Genomic DNA, 17,470 nt, shown 5'->3' with positions numbered 1-17,470 from the left:
CTTTCTGTGCTCCTTTGTGGAAATTGTTTTAGTTTGCCTTGTTAGTAAAGAGACTCTATCTGGCTAGGACTGTGATCTAGCTTTGGTCAGCAGCCTTTGCTTGAAGCATGACAAAGACTGTAAACTATCAAAGAGCATAAGATGGTTTGAAGGACCTTCTGGCAGTATAGTGTAGCCCTTAGTAGGTGTCAGTGTGCTTTGCTAAGAGGCTGTGCATGCTGGTGTAGTGGAGGTTTTCTAACCTGATCCAGGTTTTCAAATGCAAGGATTTGCCTTCTGCCAGCTAACCATTCTGGAGGTAGACTACCAGGACAGAATACTTAGACTACAGTGCCATGCAGATCTAGGAAGACTAGCAGACATTCAAGGATTTCTGCAGGAAGGATGTCACTTTACTGGAGTTTGCTCCAGTCCATGAGTACTGAGATGTACAGATAGGAAAGGTTGTACCAGCTCAGAAGCAGGTTGCTGTTGTCTGGAGGAGCTGGACAGCAACAGGTCAGTGGCTGATTGCGTTGGTGCTGGTGAGCTTTCTGTGCTGTGGGAGTGGAAGCTTGCAAGGCAATGCTTGAGGCAGTTCTGCTGTGCGCAATGAAAATAGTGAATAGTCCCAAACTATAAACGTGCTTCTACAAGCAGTCATCCTGAACTGCGCTGTGGACTCTAATGATATGCACCTGAGCTTTATTGTCTGCCTCTACAATGTAAAGGTGAATATCTTAACTTGTCAGAAGAGACACTACCTAGGTGCAGGCCTTTGGCCTGTCGTGGAGGAGACATACAAGCAGCAAGATGGGATAGGATGCAATGGAAGGGTACATCTGTAGTATTTGAGTATGCTATAGTGGCAGTGAATGCTGCAGACTGGACTTCTGCTGGGAAATCCATTGAGTCTCAGAGAAAAGCATTCTGTACAGCAGTCCCTTGAATTTCAGTGGGAATAAGTCCACCAGCTGAAGATGTCTCTCAGGATGAGCTGTTTACCTAACAGGATCTTTTCATTTGTTGTTTAAATCTGATCTAAATCAGCATGTTTTTGAAAAGTGAGGTTACATCTGCTAATGGTTAACCACTTCAAAGGAACTTTTATGGACTTTCTGATAATGCTGTTAACTGGGAGGAATTTGTCCATTGCCAATGGGTGGAGAGAATTAGAATTGATTTTTCTAGGCATTGTTCTGCTAGCGGTTCACTGACAGCTGTCCTAAAGTGCAAAGAATTGAGGGCCCCACTTTTTGCATCGGCGCAACCTTGAGTCTATTAGCCATTCCTGGTTGTGTTCTGAGCAGCCACAGTGCTGAGCCCAAGTGACAAGTATGAACTTTCCTTTTTGCCAAAGAGCACTGTTGCACAGTGAAGAGTGCTGTGTTACACAGTCATGTTTAGAAGATTCATTGGTTACCCAATGCATAGCCAGATACAGGAGGAGACTGCTATAAAACTATTCTGTGCAAACTATAACAAGACTAATGGACTTGGATCAGAATATCCGTGAGCTCTCAAGTTTGGATTTAGAACAGTAGTACTTCCATCTACATTGTCTTATCATTAATACTGGCAAGGGTTTTTTCCAAATTTGCCAACACATTCCCAAAGGCCTGCAGTATATATTCTTTTGCATTTCAATCCCTTTTCTGCATTAATGCAACAAATAACTTCATTTTTGTGAAAACAAAGTCTGCAACTGTTGAGTCCTTAATGATAGTTCATTTATTTGCTGCTGCCAAAACTGCTTGTAAAGCTTCAGTCACTTCACTGAAGAAAATAATAATGTTTGTAATTGGTTGGCTTGACTTTCTACGGAACTCTGTATTCAGTCTACAGAGAATCAGAGTCTTTACAGGCTCAGCTAAAAGCTCTGGTCTGTACAGCCTAAGTTGTAGCAGCAGATGGCTTCACTTCCATTCTCCTTAGTTGAAAGTCCAGGGCATTGGCTAAGATGGGAGACATGTAGTCCTTTAAAAATACAGTGAGGATGTCTTTGGTTTCATGGTGGACTAGGTACGGGGGGAATTAAAAATGGGCTTATGAGGGTCAAGGAGGAGAAGACAGTTGTAGAGAGACTTATTTAGAAGGCATGAGAACCACTTGGTTCCTATCAGTGAGCAGACCTGGAAAATGTGAGCATAACAGTTCCAGAAGAATGCAGAAGTTGGATATTATCTCTCCAGTATGAAATTATTAAAGAAAAATAGATCAGACTTTACCATTCTGATGTCATGATAAGTAATTTCTTGTCAGGATTTAAAATTTCCCTCAATTCTTGTCTTCAATGTTAAAGATTTGAGGAAATTTATGAGAATTAGAAAATTGCCTGTGGTTGCATGGTAATGCATAAAAATTATCCAGTCATTTTCATTCAGATATTTCAAAGCATGAAGTATCATCATCTTTGGTCAGGAAGGAATTTCCTCCCTTATAATAGCATGTAAACATAACCACAGTTGGAATATATAATTTGATACATTCCTCAGAAGTGTTGAGCACTTGCTGCTTTGAAGAACCACATGGAAACGTGTGGCCTGCTTTGCCACTATTTTCCGAGTCTTTCGTACATACGTTTGTAACTTTTTTTTGTACCCTCAAATTCATAGTTGCCTTAATTTAGATCTCTCCTGCAGTGTGCCCTGTAGGGGCAGGCACACAGCTTCTGCCAGTGGGCTGGCCTGAATCGCTTCCCTGTGAGTGTGTGGCTTCTGCTGGCCTGAGAAAAATTCATTTCCTTTCCATCCAAACCAGAGGACAGTGAAATGACCAGGAGCTCTGCATAGCCCAGACAGTTCCATGCTGCAACACTATTAAGAGCTAGGCTCATTGTAACTTTCTAGATTTGAAAGACATTGAGGAAACACTGCAAGGGTTAGTTTTGTGAAGTGAAAGAAAGGAGGGTAAGGAAAAGGAGCCTGCTGTTGCTACAAGGCTGTCTATGAAACATGCTGGGCAAAAAGCTGTGCAACCTTTTCTTTCTCTCCTTTGTCATCCCTACTTGCCATCATCACCACAGAGTTGATTTTTGTTGCAAGGTTAGGGTCTTCTTTTGTGTTCCAGCACACCTGTAGAGAGGGACAGAAGTTGTCCTTTTGTCATTCTAAGGCAGACACTTCATGAGGTGAACAGCTCCCTAAGAGCTGGTGACCTGCCAGGTAGATTTTGAAGGAAAGGTTTGTGAGCTCTGGGGCTCAAGTTTGTGCAAATGAAGAAGCTGAACCACAACTAAGCCTGGGCTCCCAACACCTTCAGGTTCTTTTCCAGTAGGAACTTTGTTTTTCCAGTGACAAGCTGGTGCCAAGGTGGCAGATACCTGTTGCCTGGCAGGCAAAACAGTGTTGGTGTCAGCAGAGGCAACACCATACCCTGAATTTCTCTACTTTGTCAGCAGATACTGCCATCAGAGGCAGTGACCGTGCCATTGCACACCGAGAGCTCCACCTAAGAAGCTGCTGCTATCTCTGTTATGATCTAGGTTTTGAAGTGAACGTGTTCAGTTTCCACAGTAACCCCCTATCAGGAAACATTTGAGTCAAGAGCCACAAGGGTTTAATTGAGAAAACTGTCACTTGACAGTCTAACCCCTGAGGCATTGTTGGACATAATTAGAGTATCAGAACTCTAGAATTCACACTCAGTATGAAACGCACTGGCGAAGTGGTGTCATAGAGCTCCTAGCAATTGCTGGTGTAGTAGTTGCTCCTCATGTTAGTTATTGTTGATCGATTCCTCTTTGGAATAGTTCTGCTGGCATCCTAAACTAGCTGTGACCACGTTGGAGAGATTTCATCTCTTGCTGCTAGCTAGCAGAAGCTGATACAAAACCCAAAGCAATAACAATACAGCTTGCTTGTAGGGATACTATACAGAGTTGGGGGCACGTTTCACAGGCTCCTGAAACCTCTTTAGTTAGGGAGGCAGCAGCGTGATCATTGTTAATGGCTGTTCCTTTTATGGGGCAAAGTAATTGTGGGCAGAAGCTGGAGGGAATGGTGCCTGAGCTGTGTTGGTACAAGGGAGTTGTTATGTCCTTGAAAAAAGGTAATGTACTTAGCAGCTGCATATTATACCTGGGCTCATCTCAGCCCTAAATATTGGGCTGCTGCAGTAGGAGTGGCCTTCCCACAGTTGTGAATTCACCTTAGCCAAGTTAAACTGTACTTTATGGCCACAGTGAGCAGCACATCCCAGGCAGCATAGTAGTCTCCTCTCTGAAATGTCAAATAATTGAAAACAAGGAGGCATGAGAGCATTGGAGTACTATTACAATAAATATGTTTTAATGCCAGAAGTGTAACTTAAAAATGACTGAACCTTTTTTACTGAAACTTCTCACAGTTCAGCCTAAGGCAGATAAAGCACATTAAAAAAAAAAAAATAAATCAGCTTATGTAGACTTAAACATTACAAAGCACTGAACACATGTGTAAGCAGGTTTTATAAGCACGTGTTCAAGGTGGCATTTGTGTACAATGCTACTTGCTTTTCCTTTAAGAGTACTTGAAATTGTTTTTTTCCCTTCCTCTTATCTTGCATCTTTTTTTCTGTTTGCCATAATTTCTGGAGTGTGACATCACCTACCTGGAATATGGGTTTGTTTATTTTCAAGGTTTTGGTTTATTTAAACTGATTGGTAGCATTAACCAGTTCTTCAGTTTAATTGATAGATAAATCTAGAGTAATACAGGTCACACACATTATCAAGAAAGGCATCTCCAGGAAGGAGAGTCAAACTAACCTGATACAATTTTTATGTATAAAGGCCAAAGATTAAACCAAATCTTCATTTCTTGCATATAGTTTTAGTAATCATACACTTGATCCTGACAACTGAAATAGAGCACTAGCCTTAGGTTTTTAAGGGTTTTCTGTAGTCTGTGTACCAGTACAGAGAAGCTGTAGTGCCTCTGTTCATGTTAAATCTTGTCAGAATTTTTGTATAAGAAACCACAGTTCTGAGGTCTAATCTCTTTGTTGGTGCTTTTTAAAAGCACTTTAATGGTGTCTGAAACCACAGAAGGCATGGGAGGGGAGAACAGATCACAGGGCCTTTGGATTAGTTCATAGATGGCAGTGGCTTTAGAGTGTTTGCCTGCCTTTGCTTTATTCTCTGGGATGAGGTCTGAGATCTGGGATCTAAAAATCATTTAGGGACTCACAGAAATCCTCTGCGAGGACTTTTAGTTGAAAATTTTATCATCTTCTACTTATAACTATCATTAAACCTGGTGGATTGAAAAGCATTTAAGGAAATTAGGCATTACATTTGACTGAAAAGTCAATGAGATTTTAGTGCCTGCTTGTAAATCCTGCCCTAAGAAAATCTGAACCATGTCAATTTGAGCTGAACTTAGTACAATAAAAGGTATTTAAAATTTCACTTTCCTCATTGACACAACCAATGAAAGTTGAATGTTAGAATCCCCTCAAACTCCTTCCAAACTGTGGAAGTAAAACACCCTTCACCTACAAAGGTGCATGTTTCTTTAGGAAAAAATTGCCAGTATGTTGTCCATTGGAACTGAGACATAATAAATTTCTTTTGATTCAAAGCTTGTTTCTTTTATTTTCGCTCCGTATGATACTAAATCCCCAAACCTCATTTTTTTCTTAATTTTGTAAGCTTTTTAAAGTGTGATCATGAGTTTACTCTCTCAGCTTCCAAATCAACTTCCAACTTGGATATCCCATATATAGATAGATGGGTGGGTGGATATAGATAAGATACAAATACAAAAATCATGGCAAGCACACATCAATGTTTACTGTACTGCTCAATTATTCACTGATCATACCCTTGTAGAGCCTGTCAGTTTTCCTTATTTTTATCTGTCACTCCTTGACTACTACAGATTTTTCTTGCTGTTTTTTCTGTTCTCAAGTAGCCTAAATGGAGCATTTCAAGATCAGTTTTGTATTCACAGCAAGTTTTCCCTTCTGTTAAAGGATCATCTGGAAAAAACAGCAGAAAAGCAGTAGAGTTGTTATTGGTTGTAGTCAAGTTTAAACTGCATGCTGATGGCAAGTTAACCTAAGATTCAGGTATGATAGACAGGGTCTATCTCTAGCATTCAGGTTCTTGGAAAACTCTGGTTGCGGGGGAGAGTGCTCAGGATAGAGGTTCAGCATTAGCCAGAATCAATGATCGAAGAAATGGAATTAGGTTTCAAGTGATTATTCCAAGCACTTTTAATGACCTTTTGCTTACTCACTAATATTTCTTTTGTCTCTTTTCATAATCCAAAGTTTAAGACTGGGGTTTTGTTTTTTGTTTTTGTTTTGGTTTGGTTTTTTTCCTGCTGTGCAAAGAAAGAGTCCCCCTAATAAAGCTGCCCTTAATCTTGACAGAATTAATCTACCTCATTTTTCACCTTCTTTCATTGTCGGGGAGATCTTGGAGCCCTGAATCTGATACCTTTAAGACAATCATGAAGAGCAGGTCAGGAAAGATGAATCATTGCAATTGTTCTTTTCAGCTGTGGGTGCTAGTTTTTGTCCATTTGTCAAGATCTTTGTTGCTGCTTGTCTGCTATCAAAGGCTTCCTGTCACTACTTGCTTTAGTACTGAGGGCAAACATGTCAGCTGGGCCTTGCGTTACCCACCAGCCACCCCTTTCATAATTCAGCCTTGAACTGCCATTTGCCTCCCTACTTGCTGCAGCAGCGTGCACATGGCCAACTAAATTTCACTCTTACTGAAAATACCACTCTACTATCCACACCAAAGCAATACAAACATGTAAATATATACACACATGCAAGCCTTTGTAATTGTGTAAATTTTCAGTAGAGTTGATACAATGACAATACACAAGCACATCAGTAAGCAGAATGATGCAAGAAATGGGTGAAAGGCAAACGAGATGGGGGGGTGGAAGAAAGGGAAATGGTCTGAACAAAAAAAGAAGCTGCCAACTTCAGCAGAACCTGACAGCAGCTTTACTTGAGAATAGAAAAGTTCCTCCTTTTACGTGCAATGGGGCAGGAACATCTCCTATTAGGAAGTCCAGTCCTGTTCCCCCTGAACTTCTGTTTCCATACAGACAAAGGGGATCTAAGGCTTGGTTTCACAAATGTTGATCTTAAGAAGGTTAAGCTTGAGTGAATGAAGTTCAAGGCAAACAAAAAATTGCCGTGTTTCCTCGTTGGAAACAGCTGTGTAAAGGAAGAGATGCAACTGAATGTCTGTTACAGGTTCTTTGAGCAGGAACACAGCGCAAGACACGTAAATACAGCATAATGGCAGCCTTATGTTTTGCAATTTCCAGTGAACGCATACCAGACTAAGGATGGTCAAAAGGAAGAATTTTCAGTAAATAGGGCTTTGAAATGTGGATTGTGATTCCTGCTGCTGTCGCAGCTCTCCATCTGACCTTCAGCAAGTCACTTAGCCCCAGTCTTTCAGTATTTAATCTTCCCTGTTGTGGGGCATAGGGGAGAGCTAAAAGGAGGACTGTTATTAAGGATTAGAAGGTGGCATGTTATTCTGAGGTGAATGCTATACAGCTGACATCAGCAGCAGATGGCTCCAAGGCCATATGAAATGCAGTTGCACAAACCACATGAGCAGACAGCATATGAGAGCAATTCTGCCAGCTTTAACTAGTCTGGGCCTGGCAGAGAGAGCATTCATGCAATGCAGCTAGGGGCCTGCAGCTATGCTGTTCCCTTCAGGCAAAGATACCTACCAGTGTATGTAAAGCAACTTGACAAAGATACCTTGAGACAGGGGTGGCAAAGCACTGAAGTCAGCTGGGACCTGCAGCCCTTCTGATGGTAAGCAGTAACAAAACAAGTCCCTTAATCTTTCTAGGCTATTACATTTACTGGAAGTACTTGTATGGTTGCCATCACCTTTCCTGGTCTTGAAGTTGTTCAGTTTCTGTGCACCTGGGAGGGAGGCAAGTAGTGCTGCCAACTTGCTTTATGGATAGGGATGGAATCCAGTGCATCTTGTCCAACGTACGCTGGAAATCTGCAGCAGAGCAGGTGATTGAATGCAGGATGCCCTGGTCATAAGTTAATGCTGAAGCAGGTGGACTGTTCATCCCCAAACTTAAGCCCCCTGCTTCTGCCACATCTACTGAGGTGCTTGCACTCTGTTTGTGTTTGCGGACAGTTTTATTTTTTTTCTGGTGTGGAGATGAAAGCAGCTTTGAGCAGAAGGACTGGAATGTCTGCCTGTGGCAATCCTGAGCTATGCAGAGTTTGTCTCTGAGGGCCAGTCTTGCTTGTATAGGAGCTTGATTAAAGATGAGTGAGAAGTTCTGTTCAAGGGAATGAAAAGCCCTTGTCTGTGTTTGAAATCGTTAGCAGAGTGTTCCTCCCTGTCATGGTGCTGAGTAGCCAGAGCTCTGTTTGATTTGTGCAGCAGAAGTAGCACTTGTGTGCTTCAGGGCTAGAGTCTAACAGCAACCATAGTAAGGGCTGGAGCTCTGTTAGTGGTAGAGAAGATGTTTGAATGCAGTATCTGAATGCTCGCTTCATATTGCTGTGAGAGACAAAACTAAGACTCCATATCAAAGTGTTTCTAGGCAGGAAGGTTTAAAGTCGTTTTCCTGAAACAGTTCCTAAAGACTAGGGTGTTTGAATTGATACAGTGTTTGTGTTGCCAACTCAAATCCTAAACCCGTAACAAGATCCTGGTTTGGGTTTGAGCCCAGGAAAGGAAAGCATCTGTGAATTTCAGGTAGAATTCTGGACTTCTGAAGAAGGTGTATGTGGCATTGTTTCCTTGGTTTTTTTTTAAGAAGAACTATGTATTTGAATTTGGCTGTTTCTCATTCTTGTGACTACTGAGACTCAAAACCTGTTGAATGTTACAACAACGTAGAGACATGTCTGAACTCTGCCCTTTAGGGAACTCTACTTCTGCTTGTTGCCTCAAGGATGTAGTGAAAGGAACCAGCCATGTGTGGAAAGGAACATGATTAAAATGTTATTTAAAAAAAAAATTTCGTTTATAAGTGGGTCTGCATGCTCTGCCACTGCGTATTTGTGTCAAGCTAACATAGGAGGCTTTCTCTAAGAAGCAATTCTGAAGTGCATTCTTGTTTCTAAACTAGCCTCCATGCATCGAGTTGTCTTCATTTGCTTGTACTTATGTGACTAGTCACTACTAACTCTCCCACAGGCAGCTTGTAGGGTCATGACCTTGCTCCTATTTAAAGTTGCAGTGGGGAAAGCCAACCACGGAGGAGCTGTATGTAGTTTTTGGCAGAGTCTCTAGCATGTACAGGAATTTTTTTTTCCCCCATCCTGTTTTTACTTTTTACATACTCAAATAGAAGTATAAATGTTTTTTCCCTAAATGCTTGTGTGAAAAAGGCCCGTGAAGGTTTAGAAGGCAGCTGGCTGGTCCAAAGTAACATCTTAAGGGAAGGGGAGTTGTAGTCAAGTCCCTGTGGTACAGCGATTCAGTGGGAAGATGCTGAGACACCATTTCTGCAGAAGTCCAGTAAGAAGTCATCTTCATCCTTCTCTGTTTATTATGCTTCATATGGTAATCTTTGTATGGGTTAGTTTAGCTGTTCTGACTAAATTTGCAGTCTGTAATTAATTCTAAGCTAAGATTCTGGTCTTGTCCTTCATGGCTTGGGTGGGCAAGAACTCAGCTGGGTACCTTAAATTTAAGAACAGGATCTATGTTTTACCTTGACCAAGCTCAGTTGATTACTGGTGATGTGACCCACACAGTAGATTTTTTTTTTGAGACTGTTTCGTTCCTTTGAAGAGCTAGCTTGAGCTCAGGCCATCTATCTGCCAGATCCTGAACCCCTGTTTCTGATGTGTGCGGAGGACTGTGAAAAGCCCCTTTCTTGCTATCGTATCTCCTGTAAGATGTGAAAGGGCACGGCAATATGTCTGCCAGGTAAGGTACAAGAATTAGACCTCGTGACCTCTGCTTTCACCATAAGGCTGACTATGTTGGTAAAAGAATTAGGCTGTGACAGGAGTTTCACAGACTGTGATTTCCTGCTCTGACAGTTCTGTATGTAAAGGATGAAGTATGTCCTCCTTGCAGTGGAGTATGGTAGAGCATTGTTCTATTCAGATGCCTGCATCCTAGCCTTGAGCTAGAGAGCTGTCCTGCTTCATACATCTTAAAGAATGTGAATCACTCAGTAAATTAAAAATGGGAGACTGTCTGAGAGGATGCTATGAGGAAAGAAGCAGAATTTGGATACATGTGGGGAAAAAGCATCGTGGCTTTTGTTTCTTAAGCTGCATGCCTAGTCTCAGGTGGCTGTGGTCTCTCTTCTTTACTGAAAGACTGCCTCAGTTTCTCAGTTCAGTGAATTGCATCTCAGAGAGCCACAAAATCCTTCCCAACACATCTCATTTTACCCGTTTTGTTTTGCAAATCAGTGTATGATCCATGAGTGTGTCTAGGCCAGGAAACAATTAATAGTAAGTAAAAGTACTTCCTTGGCTTGCAGGCAGCTTCCAGCTTGCTCCTTTCCACAGATTAGCGAGGATTTAGGAGGCACACGTTCTGTGTACACTAAATCAGTTCTGCAGAAACCACAGCATACCATCGTCCTGCTCTTATCTCTGAATTCCATGGACAGGCAATCTCAGCTGCTCAGCACTGGCTGGCAGCTTTAGCTTGCCAGTAGGTACTGAAAGCCCTGTAAGCGTGGAAATGACAGTGACACAACGGCTAAGTTGTTATCTCCGTAGCAAAGCCAAAGGCAGTTTCCATGGTGATGGAGAAGCTCTAGAGCGCTAGTGATGCAGCTGCTGTGTTGGACAGGATCAGTAGCCTTTTTATACAAAGGCTGCTCCAATAAAGCTTTTACATGTTTATGCAGTCCTCATTAGGTTGTATCTGGCTCTGGAACATAAAATGAGGGATGAGAGAAAGATTTAAACTGACTGAAGTGGGTGCTGACCTACAAAGAAAATGGGAAAAGAAGGGCGAAAATGTAAGTCTTGGAGTATCCACAAGTGACAGATGTATATGACAGCTTGGGTGCATTTGATATTCTATGCATTTGATATTCTGGTCACTACTTTCCTGAAATATTGCGTGCCAATGTTAACAGCTCCTAAAGTTCTTAATTCAAGTGGGATAGTCAGATTCATATCCCCAAGTCTTAACTCCTCTTCAAAATGTTCCTTCTGAATTGGATCCAATATCAGAATGGGTCTCTTTCTGTATTGAGACTAGAAATTGCCAGGGACTTGTGGAAAGTGGATGATGATCTTGTGACTTCTGCATCTCAAGCGCTAAAATGTCTTGTGATTCACTTGGTCCCCCTTTGGGGTAATAGTCTCTCAATACCTCAGCACAGGTATGTGGAATTCATTTCATACTCTTCCTGTAGGGTCCTACAGCCTGCACTTTCACTTGTTGTACCTGCTGTCCCAGCAATAACCAATTTCCAGGTTCCCACACTGGAAATGCACATTTTGCATTTCTGCTTTGATCTTCTACCAACCTGTGCTTTGTGGGTGCTGCAGCACATGAGTAGGAATTATGTGTAAAACTGCTCAATTAAAATAATAATTTCATCATTTTTTCATCATTTTGACCCAGACTTTTGGTGGTTTTAAACATTGGTTGCTCTCTTCTGAACTAGATGCTAAAAGAGATTTGTATTCTGTCTTTCAGGTGGTGCGGGGGACCGGGAAAAGATACCTGTCAATCATGAGGCTTTCCTGCTCATGGCTAATTCCCAGAATGAAATGGAAGATTGGGTGAAAGCTATCCGACGGGTTATATGGGCTCCATTTGGTGGAGGTATTGCAAATAGCTCACATGCACATAAATTAAAACATTTGCCTCAAGGTAAAACATATTCTTGTGATACTAGGATACGTGTAACACTGTAAAATCACTGAGATGCCTAGATAAGCTCTTGATTGTCTGAAGTGTTTTGCAGCAAGGGGATTGGGTTGATTTTTTTTGCCAGGGGATGGAAGGGAATGGGAGGGGGAGGGCACATCCAAACTGTATAACTGACTCAGAAATGGGTGGCAATAATAATCATATCACTATTGTCAGTACTCTGTTTTTTACAGCTAATTATCAACTCTTCTGTGGACCTTTCTTATCCTTATGGACATAAAGGAGTGTGTCCAGTTATCTCAATTTTCTACCAGAAAGGCAGATGCCTATCTTTAACCTCTGTACAGCCAGAGGCAGCAGAACTTTTCATCCAGCTAATGTAGGGCCCAGTTGAGAAGGCAAAGCTTCCACTGGCTTCAGTGGGGGTGTAGCATGAGGAAGAACAACAGGGTCAGGCTGAGTGAACAAACACCTATAAGGTAATACAGCTGTTGACAATTCCTGTAGTTAAAATGAACAAAAAATCCAGACTCTCAGCGTTGATATTATACCACAATCTTCAAATTCTCAAGTCAGTAGATTAGATAGGAGGTGGTTTTGTGCTTTAGCACAGGGTTCACAGATGTTTTCTTCTCAGTTCACTGTTGGTGACAGCAGCTACTGGCTTTGTACTGGACACTCTATGCTTTGAAGTGACTTGTGTGTGCTACTGATGAAGTTCATGCAAATAGTGTTATCGTGTGCAGATAGTGATATCAACCTCTTTTGAGAGGTACAGATAAAAAAGTGCCAGATAAGGGTTAGGTAATACAATTACTTTTGCTGAAATGAAGTTACTAGTTTTCCTGGATCTAGGGGAGGAAATAGTGACCTTGATGCAATTAAGGGAGGCTCAAATACCACAAGGTCACTAAGACCCACTAAACAGTGGGTAATAACAGTAATAACTTTTGTCCTGGTGGGTTTTATTTGTTTTTGTTTTTTTTTCTTTTGAGTGACTCTTATGATTTTGAGTCTCTGTGTAGCAGCATTTGGTTTGTCTGGAGGAGGTACAATCTCTACTGATGATGTAATTTTTTCCTAGGTCCTTCTTTCACTTAGCAGAAAGGGTGTACGTACAAAAGGCAGCTTGTACTTGATTCTGAGGCTGTGTGTGATGCTGTTGTGCTGTGGGAGGAACAAGCCCTTTTCACTAGTAGAAACTGGTCTACCATGATTTCTCCTCAAACATGAGTGTGTGCTTGTTTTGCTTTCCTTCTCAAGTCCAGTCCACAGTGAAGGGTCTTTTAGACTCTGAGCTCACTGCAGGTCCCTGCAGTTCCTCCATCAGAAGTCTCAGAATCTCAGAGGTGGTATTTCTGTGGCCATTTGTAGTTGATCTTATAGTGTGTATTTTACAGCTTTGCTATCTGCATCAAATAAATACTGTGAGGAAAAAGGAAACATTCAGTCATGACAAATGGTACACGTTCCAGCAACAGCCACCTCCTTTAGGGTGTGGTGTTGTCAGCACTGCTGGTATCAATGCAAATTTGGCTTCTTTGTTAGTGTTCATGTTTTGTCAGTCTCTTGGAATAGTTCTAGAGCAAGCATCTTTTTTAAAGTATTAGAATGATAAATAATTATAAATCCTAAGTTTTTGAAAACAAACACATGAGGATGGCATAAAGATAGGGTTGGATTTCTTTTTGTTTGTTTGTTTCTTTATGGGGGCAGTGTTGTCCTAATTAATCTGCTCTTCTTCTGTACCTCTAAACTTCTCTGCAGAGCTATTGGATAACATTTTGGCTTTCCTTTAAATAAGGCAGATACTCTTACTATTGCATTTGATTCCAGGAACTTGGGCTTTATGAGATATCAAAAAAACATGGAACAAAATCATGAGAATGTGGGAGTAGGGCAGTGCAGGGGGGAATACAGCAGCTGCTGTTTGTTGCTATTTTACATACTGCAGATTTGATCTGGTTCCATCAATGTCAATGTAAAGGCTGTTTTGGCTGTTGGTGAGAGCTGGCTTAAGCCCTGTAGAAGAGAAGCACTGCTGTTTGCAGAGTTGGAAAGAATTGCAATTGTGTATTGATGTTTTTCCTCTCTCTGTGGATAAAAACTGCCCAAGAACATGGGTGCATCCTGGGCGGTCAGCCTGGCCTGAGCTCTCTGCCCTAATACTCAGATGCATCAGTCTAAAGCTAGCTTGGCTATGTATTCTTTGTAGTCAAAGCTGCATGAACAGATTCTTATGCTATGGTTTCATTGCTTCTCTGAGCTGACTGAAGTGCTAGCTGCTGTCAGGACTGGTCTCTTCCCACCTTGCAACCATGTGTTCCCACGACGTTTCATTCTGCTAATAGTAGTGGTTATGCAGCTGCGCAGTAGGAAATGACCTGGCAGGAAAAAGAAGCGAGGAGGATTAGTTAGTAGGTGGATTGTCTCCCTGGCCCTGCTAGCTGTGCAGCTGCAGGACTAGTAGTTCCAACACAATGAGGACAGTGGGGAGAGTTGACGGGGTGAAGGAGAGATAATGGGGTGGAAGAGAGCATGCTTGTTCATTCTGAGTGCAACCCACACATAAATTGGCTTAAAGAAACAATGGAGCTGTATCCTCAGTCTCTTTGCACTTCACAAAGTATTTATAGGAATGTCAATAACTAGGAAATAGTTAAGGTGTTCAAACCATTGTTTCCAAATGGTTTTAGCTGGTTTGGGGAAATGATCAAACCTACTCCTCCTCCATCAGAATCAGAGCAGGGCAATTTCTCTGAGTGAAATCCCAGCTCAGCTCCAATGTGGGAGGACAGTAAACATAGCTGTCTCTGTGCTTTAATTGAATAATTTGAACTCTGCTTTGCTACCACCACTAATTTGAGAGCCAAGTCTTATCTATCGACACTTTTTAATACATGAAGCTAAAGGGATGGGGGGAGGAATTAAAAAGCAGGCTTCATTATTAGTATGTAAATATCCAGCCCTGGAGAAGGTTGATATGGTATAAAAATGAATTATGCCAAGATAAAAGGGGAGGCTTAGCCACACTTTAATCTTTGCTGATGTATTGAAAAAACATAAATCAAAAAGGTTGAGGGTATCTTCTTACGTGTTGATGCGGGCACATGAACTGTGGTTAAAGGTGAAAAGCAAAGGCTTCTTAAAACAGAAAACTCCCCAAAGCTGCTGAAGGTCCCAAATTGTTAATAGGAGACACATTCAGGCTTAAAAACCATGTGGAATGTGTGCTTTGAAATAAACTTCAAATGTGGCCTTAAAATAAAATCCTAGAGTTCCTAAGTGTTTTGAAGAAGAGCTGTCTTGTTTATGGGGAAAGTAATTTCTAACAAGTTTCCCTGAGTTTCAGGCTCCTGAATTCTTGAATCTAGTCTATCTCATTCAGAGCAGAAGATTTTGTAAACTGAGATTTGAGAGTGCTCTGTATGTTTTGTTCATGTCCTTAAGAATAGAGTTTGTCACAGTGGCTTGATAAAAGTGAGGTTTGGAACACATTCTGGCAGAGGGTGATTAAAACTGTTCCCTATGATCCTTCTTACCTCCATGACGAACAAATTTTGCTCTGAGTTTACATCACTGAAAGTTTATCTGGAGAGTCCCTCTGTGCCCTACAGTCACGCAGTTCTGCAGCTGCAGCTTGTAGCAGTGCCATAGTGCAAAGGATTTGTGGCCATAGGCTTGGGTGAGAGTGAGCCTGCCAGTGTCCTTTGTAGGTGGATGCACTGAAAGTGTTTGGTGTAGTCGCGGGGAGAGGAGGTCATTCTTCACTCTGTACATGTACAGAGGGGCTGTACTTCTAGGGTGAAGAAATACAGCTACTTTAAGGAAATCTCTTTCCATCTGTTCACCTCTCAGTGGGCTTTTTTGTCTTGCATCAGATGTAAAACATACTGTGTCTAGGACTGAATTTTGGGCCATGAGGTACAAAAGCCGAGGTTTTCGGTGCCTGATTTGAAAGCCGAGTGGCATAACTCTTTCTCACAGCTCAGCACACGACCAGCACTGCATGGGGACAGAATCATTCTGTGTTAATCTGGTGTTATGTTTGTGTGTGTTTTCTTTTGTTTACGTATTATTTCTTGCTATGAGCAGTTCCTTGCTCCTCTGCCAGAAATGCATGTCACAGCCCCTTTCTTTCTCCATTACTTTATCCTAATTTCTCTTCCTCCTCATCCCAAGCTTTCATCAGTTCCTTCTGATGGAGGGGAGGTGAAGCAGTTGGAAGGGATGTGCTTCCCTTAGGCAAACATGGAGAGCTTTACCCTGTGACAAAGTAATTGCTCTGCAAGAGCTCCACAAGTGGTTTCTCTGTTCAGGAGCAATAGTCACTTTTTAACTGGTGGCCTCTGAAGAAGTGTCCACTGAGGAAGCCACTCTGCTATCATTAATTCCAGTCCTCTTCTCCATAAAGATAAACCATGATGTGTGGATTCTTTTTCTTCTGCCAACAAAACTGTGCAGAGAATGTTTTTGCTGGCAACAAGGGCCCTGTGCAGACCATGTCTTGTATTAGGGGAGAGCTGCAAACTAGGGGACAAGTCTCTGAGGTATAATTTAATACCTGGCTTAATGTCATTATGGGTAATGGAAGAATAGCCCTACATAGGCCTAGTTAGGGATCCTGTTTTAGATGAGTAAATGTCTTTCAGATAACATCTGCATGAGAGCAAAACATGATTGTTTTGAAGGGTCAGGTATTGGTATTAGATGCATGTCCACCAGGATGCCAGACTGTTTAGGAGCTAGGATATGATGTTAAGTCTTGGGAGTCTGAGGTTTAATTTCTTCACCTGTAAGATGGGGATTTTCCAGAAAGAGCATCATGAGCATAGAATCATATCAGTGAATTTAAGATGCTAAGATACCACTGTAATGAAGAAGAGGTAGGTGGCTTCTGTTATCTGCCCAGTGTGAAGACAGAGAGGAGCTTTTTGCTCCCTGTCTTGCTGGAGGGCTCCCCCACAGTGGCAGTCTGAAGTAGGATTCCTGGCTGGGCCAAGAGGATCCCTTTCACTACGTGGCAGGGTGGGCTTCCTTTGTGCAGGCTCCCACAGGTGTGTGGGGAGTGACACTGGGTGTTTGTTATGCCTGATATGTGCCGTTATCTCTGCGCAGAGATGGCTGGTGCCTAATGCAGCTTATCAGTGTTTGCTCTTCAGTGTTGTCTCATGCTGGGAGATGGGCCCAGCTAAGGGAAGATGAAAAGAAAGATGATGGGTGTTATGAGTTCAGATATCTGCCCAGGACTAGGGGATGCATGAATCACCTGTGAGGAGGTAGTGGTTAGCCTTGCCCCAGGCAAAGGTATCACAAGCAGAGACTACACTTGTGGGTATAGAAACTGAGACACAGAGTTAGAACTAAAGTTAGGAGTGGATCTTGCTGCCGAAACTGCTTACAACAGAGAAAGTTTTAAGATCTGTTTCTGAGATCTGATTAAGTTATTTTTTCTAGCTTATCTCTGTCAGATATATTTGGGACTTCTATTACTGCTTTATGACCAACATATTTTACCGACATGACGCAGCCTTGAAGTAGGCAAAGGCTATTGTCCTCATTTTTTGTAAAGGAGGAATCTGAGGTATTGAGCAATCAAGTAACTTGCCTGAGGTTCCAATGACTATCTGTAAAAGAGCTGCTCTGAAGGCATCATTCAGCAAGGCAAATAGAAGGATCGCAACCCTG

At 42.0% G+C, this 17,470-nt stretch overlaps 1 protein-coding gene across 3 annotated transcripts in view; it reads left to right on the top strand.

Annotated features, from left to right (window-relative positions):
- The window catches only part of ARHGAP22 (Rho GTPase activating protein 22), a 158,261-nt gene that overhangs the window by 105,560 nt on the left and 35,231 nt on the right, over nt 1-17,470 (top strand). For 2 of the 3 annotated variants that reach the window (XM_052798980.1, XM_052798982.1), the window contains one exon: nt 11,606-11,782. In XM_052798980.1, the coding sequence (XP_052654940.1) occupies nt 11,606-11,782 (177 nt within the window). The remainder of the gene's footprint in view (nt 1-11,605; nt 11,783-17,470) is intronic. The other variant, XM_052798981.1, reaches the window with a different exon arrangement.

Source organism: Harpia harpyja, chromosome 10, assembly GCF_026419915.1.
Source record: "Harpia harpyja isolate bHarHar1 chromosome 10, bHarHar1 primary haplotype, whole genome shotgun sequence".
Taxonomy (NCBI): Eukaryota; Metazoa; Chordata; class Aves; order Accipitriformes; family Accipitridae; genus Harpia; species Harpia harpyja.
This window is presented reverse-complemented; position numbering and strand designations above follow the sequence as displayed.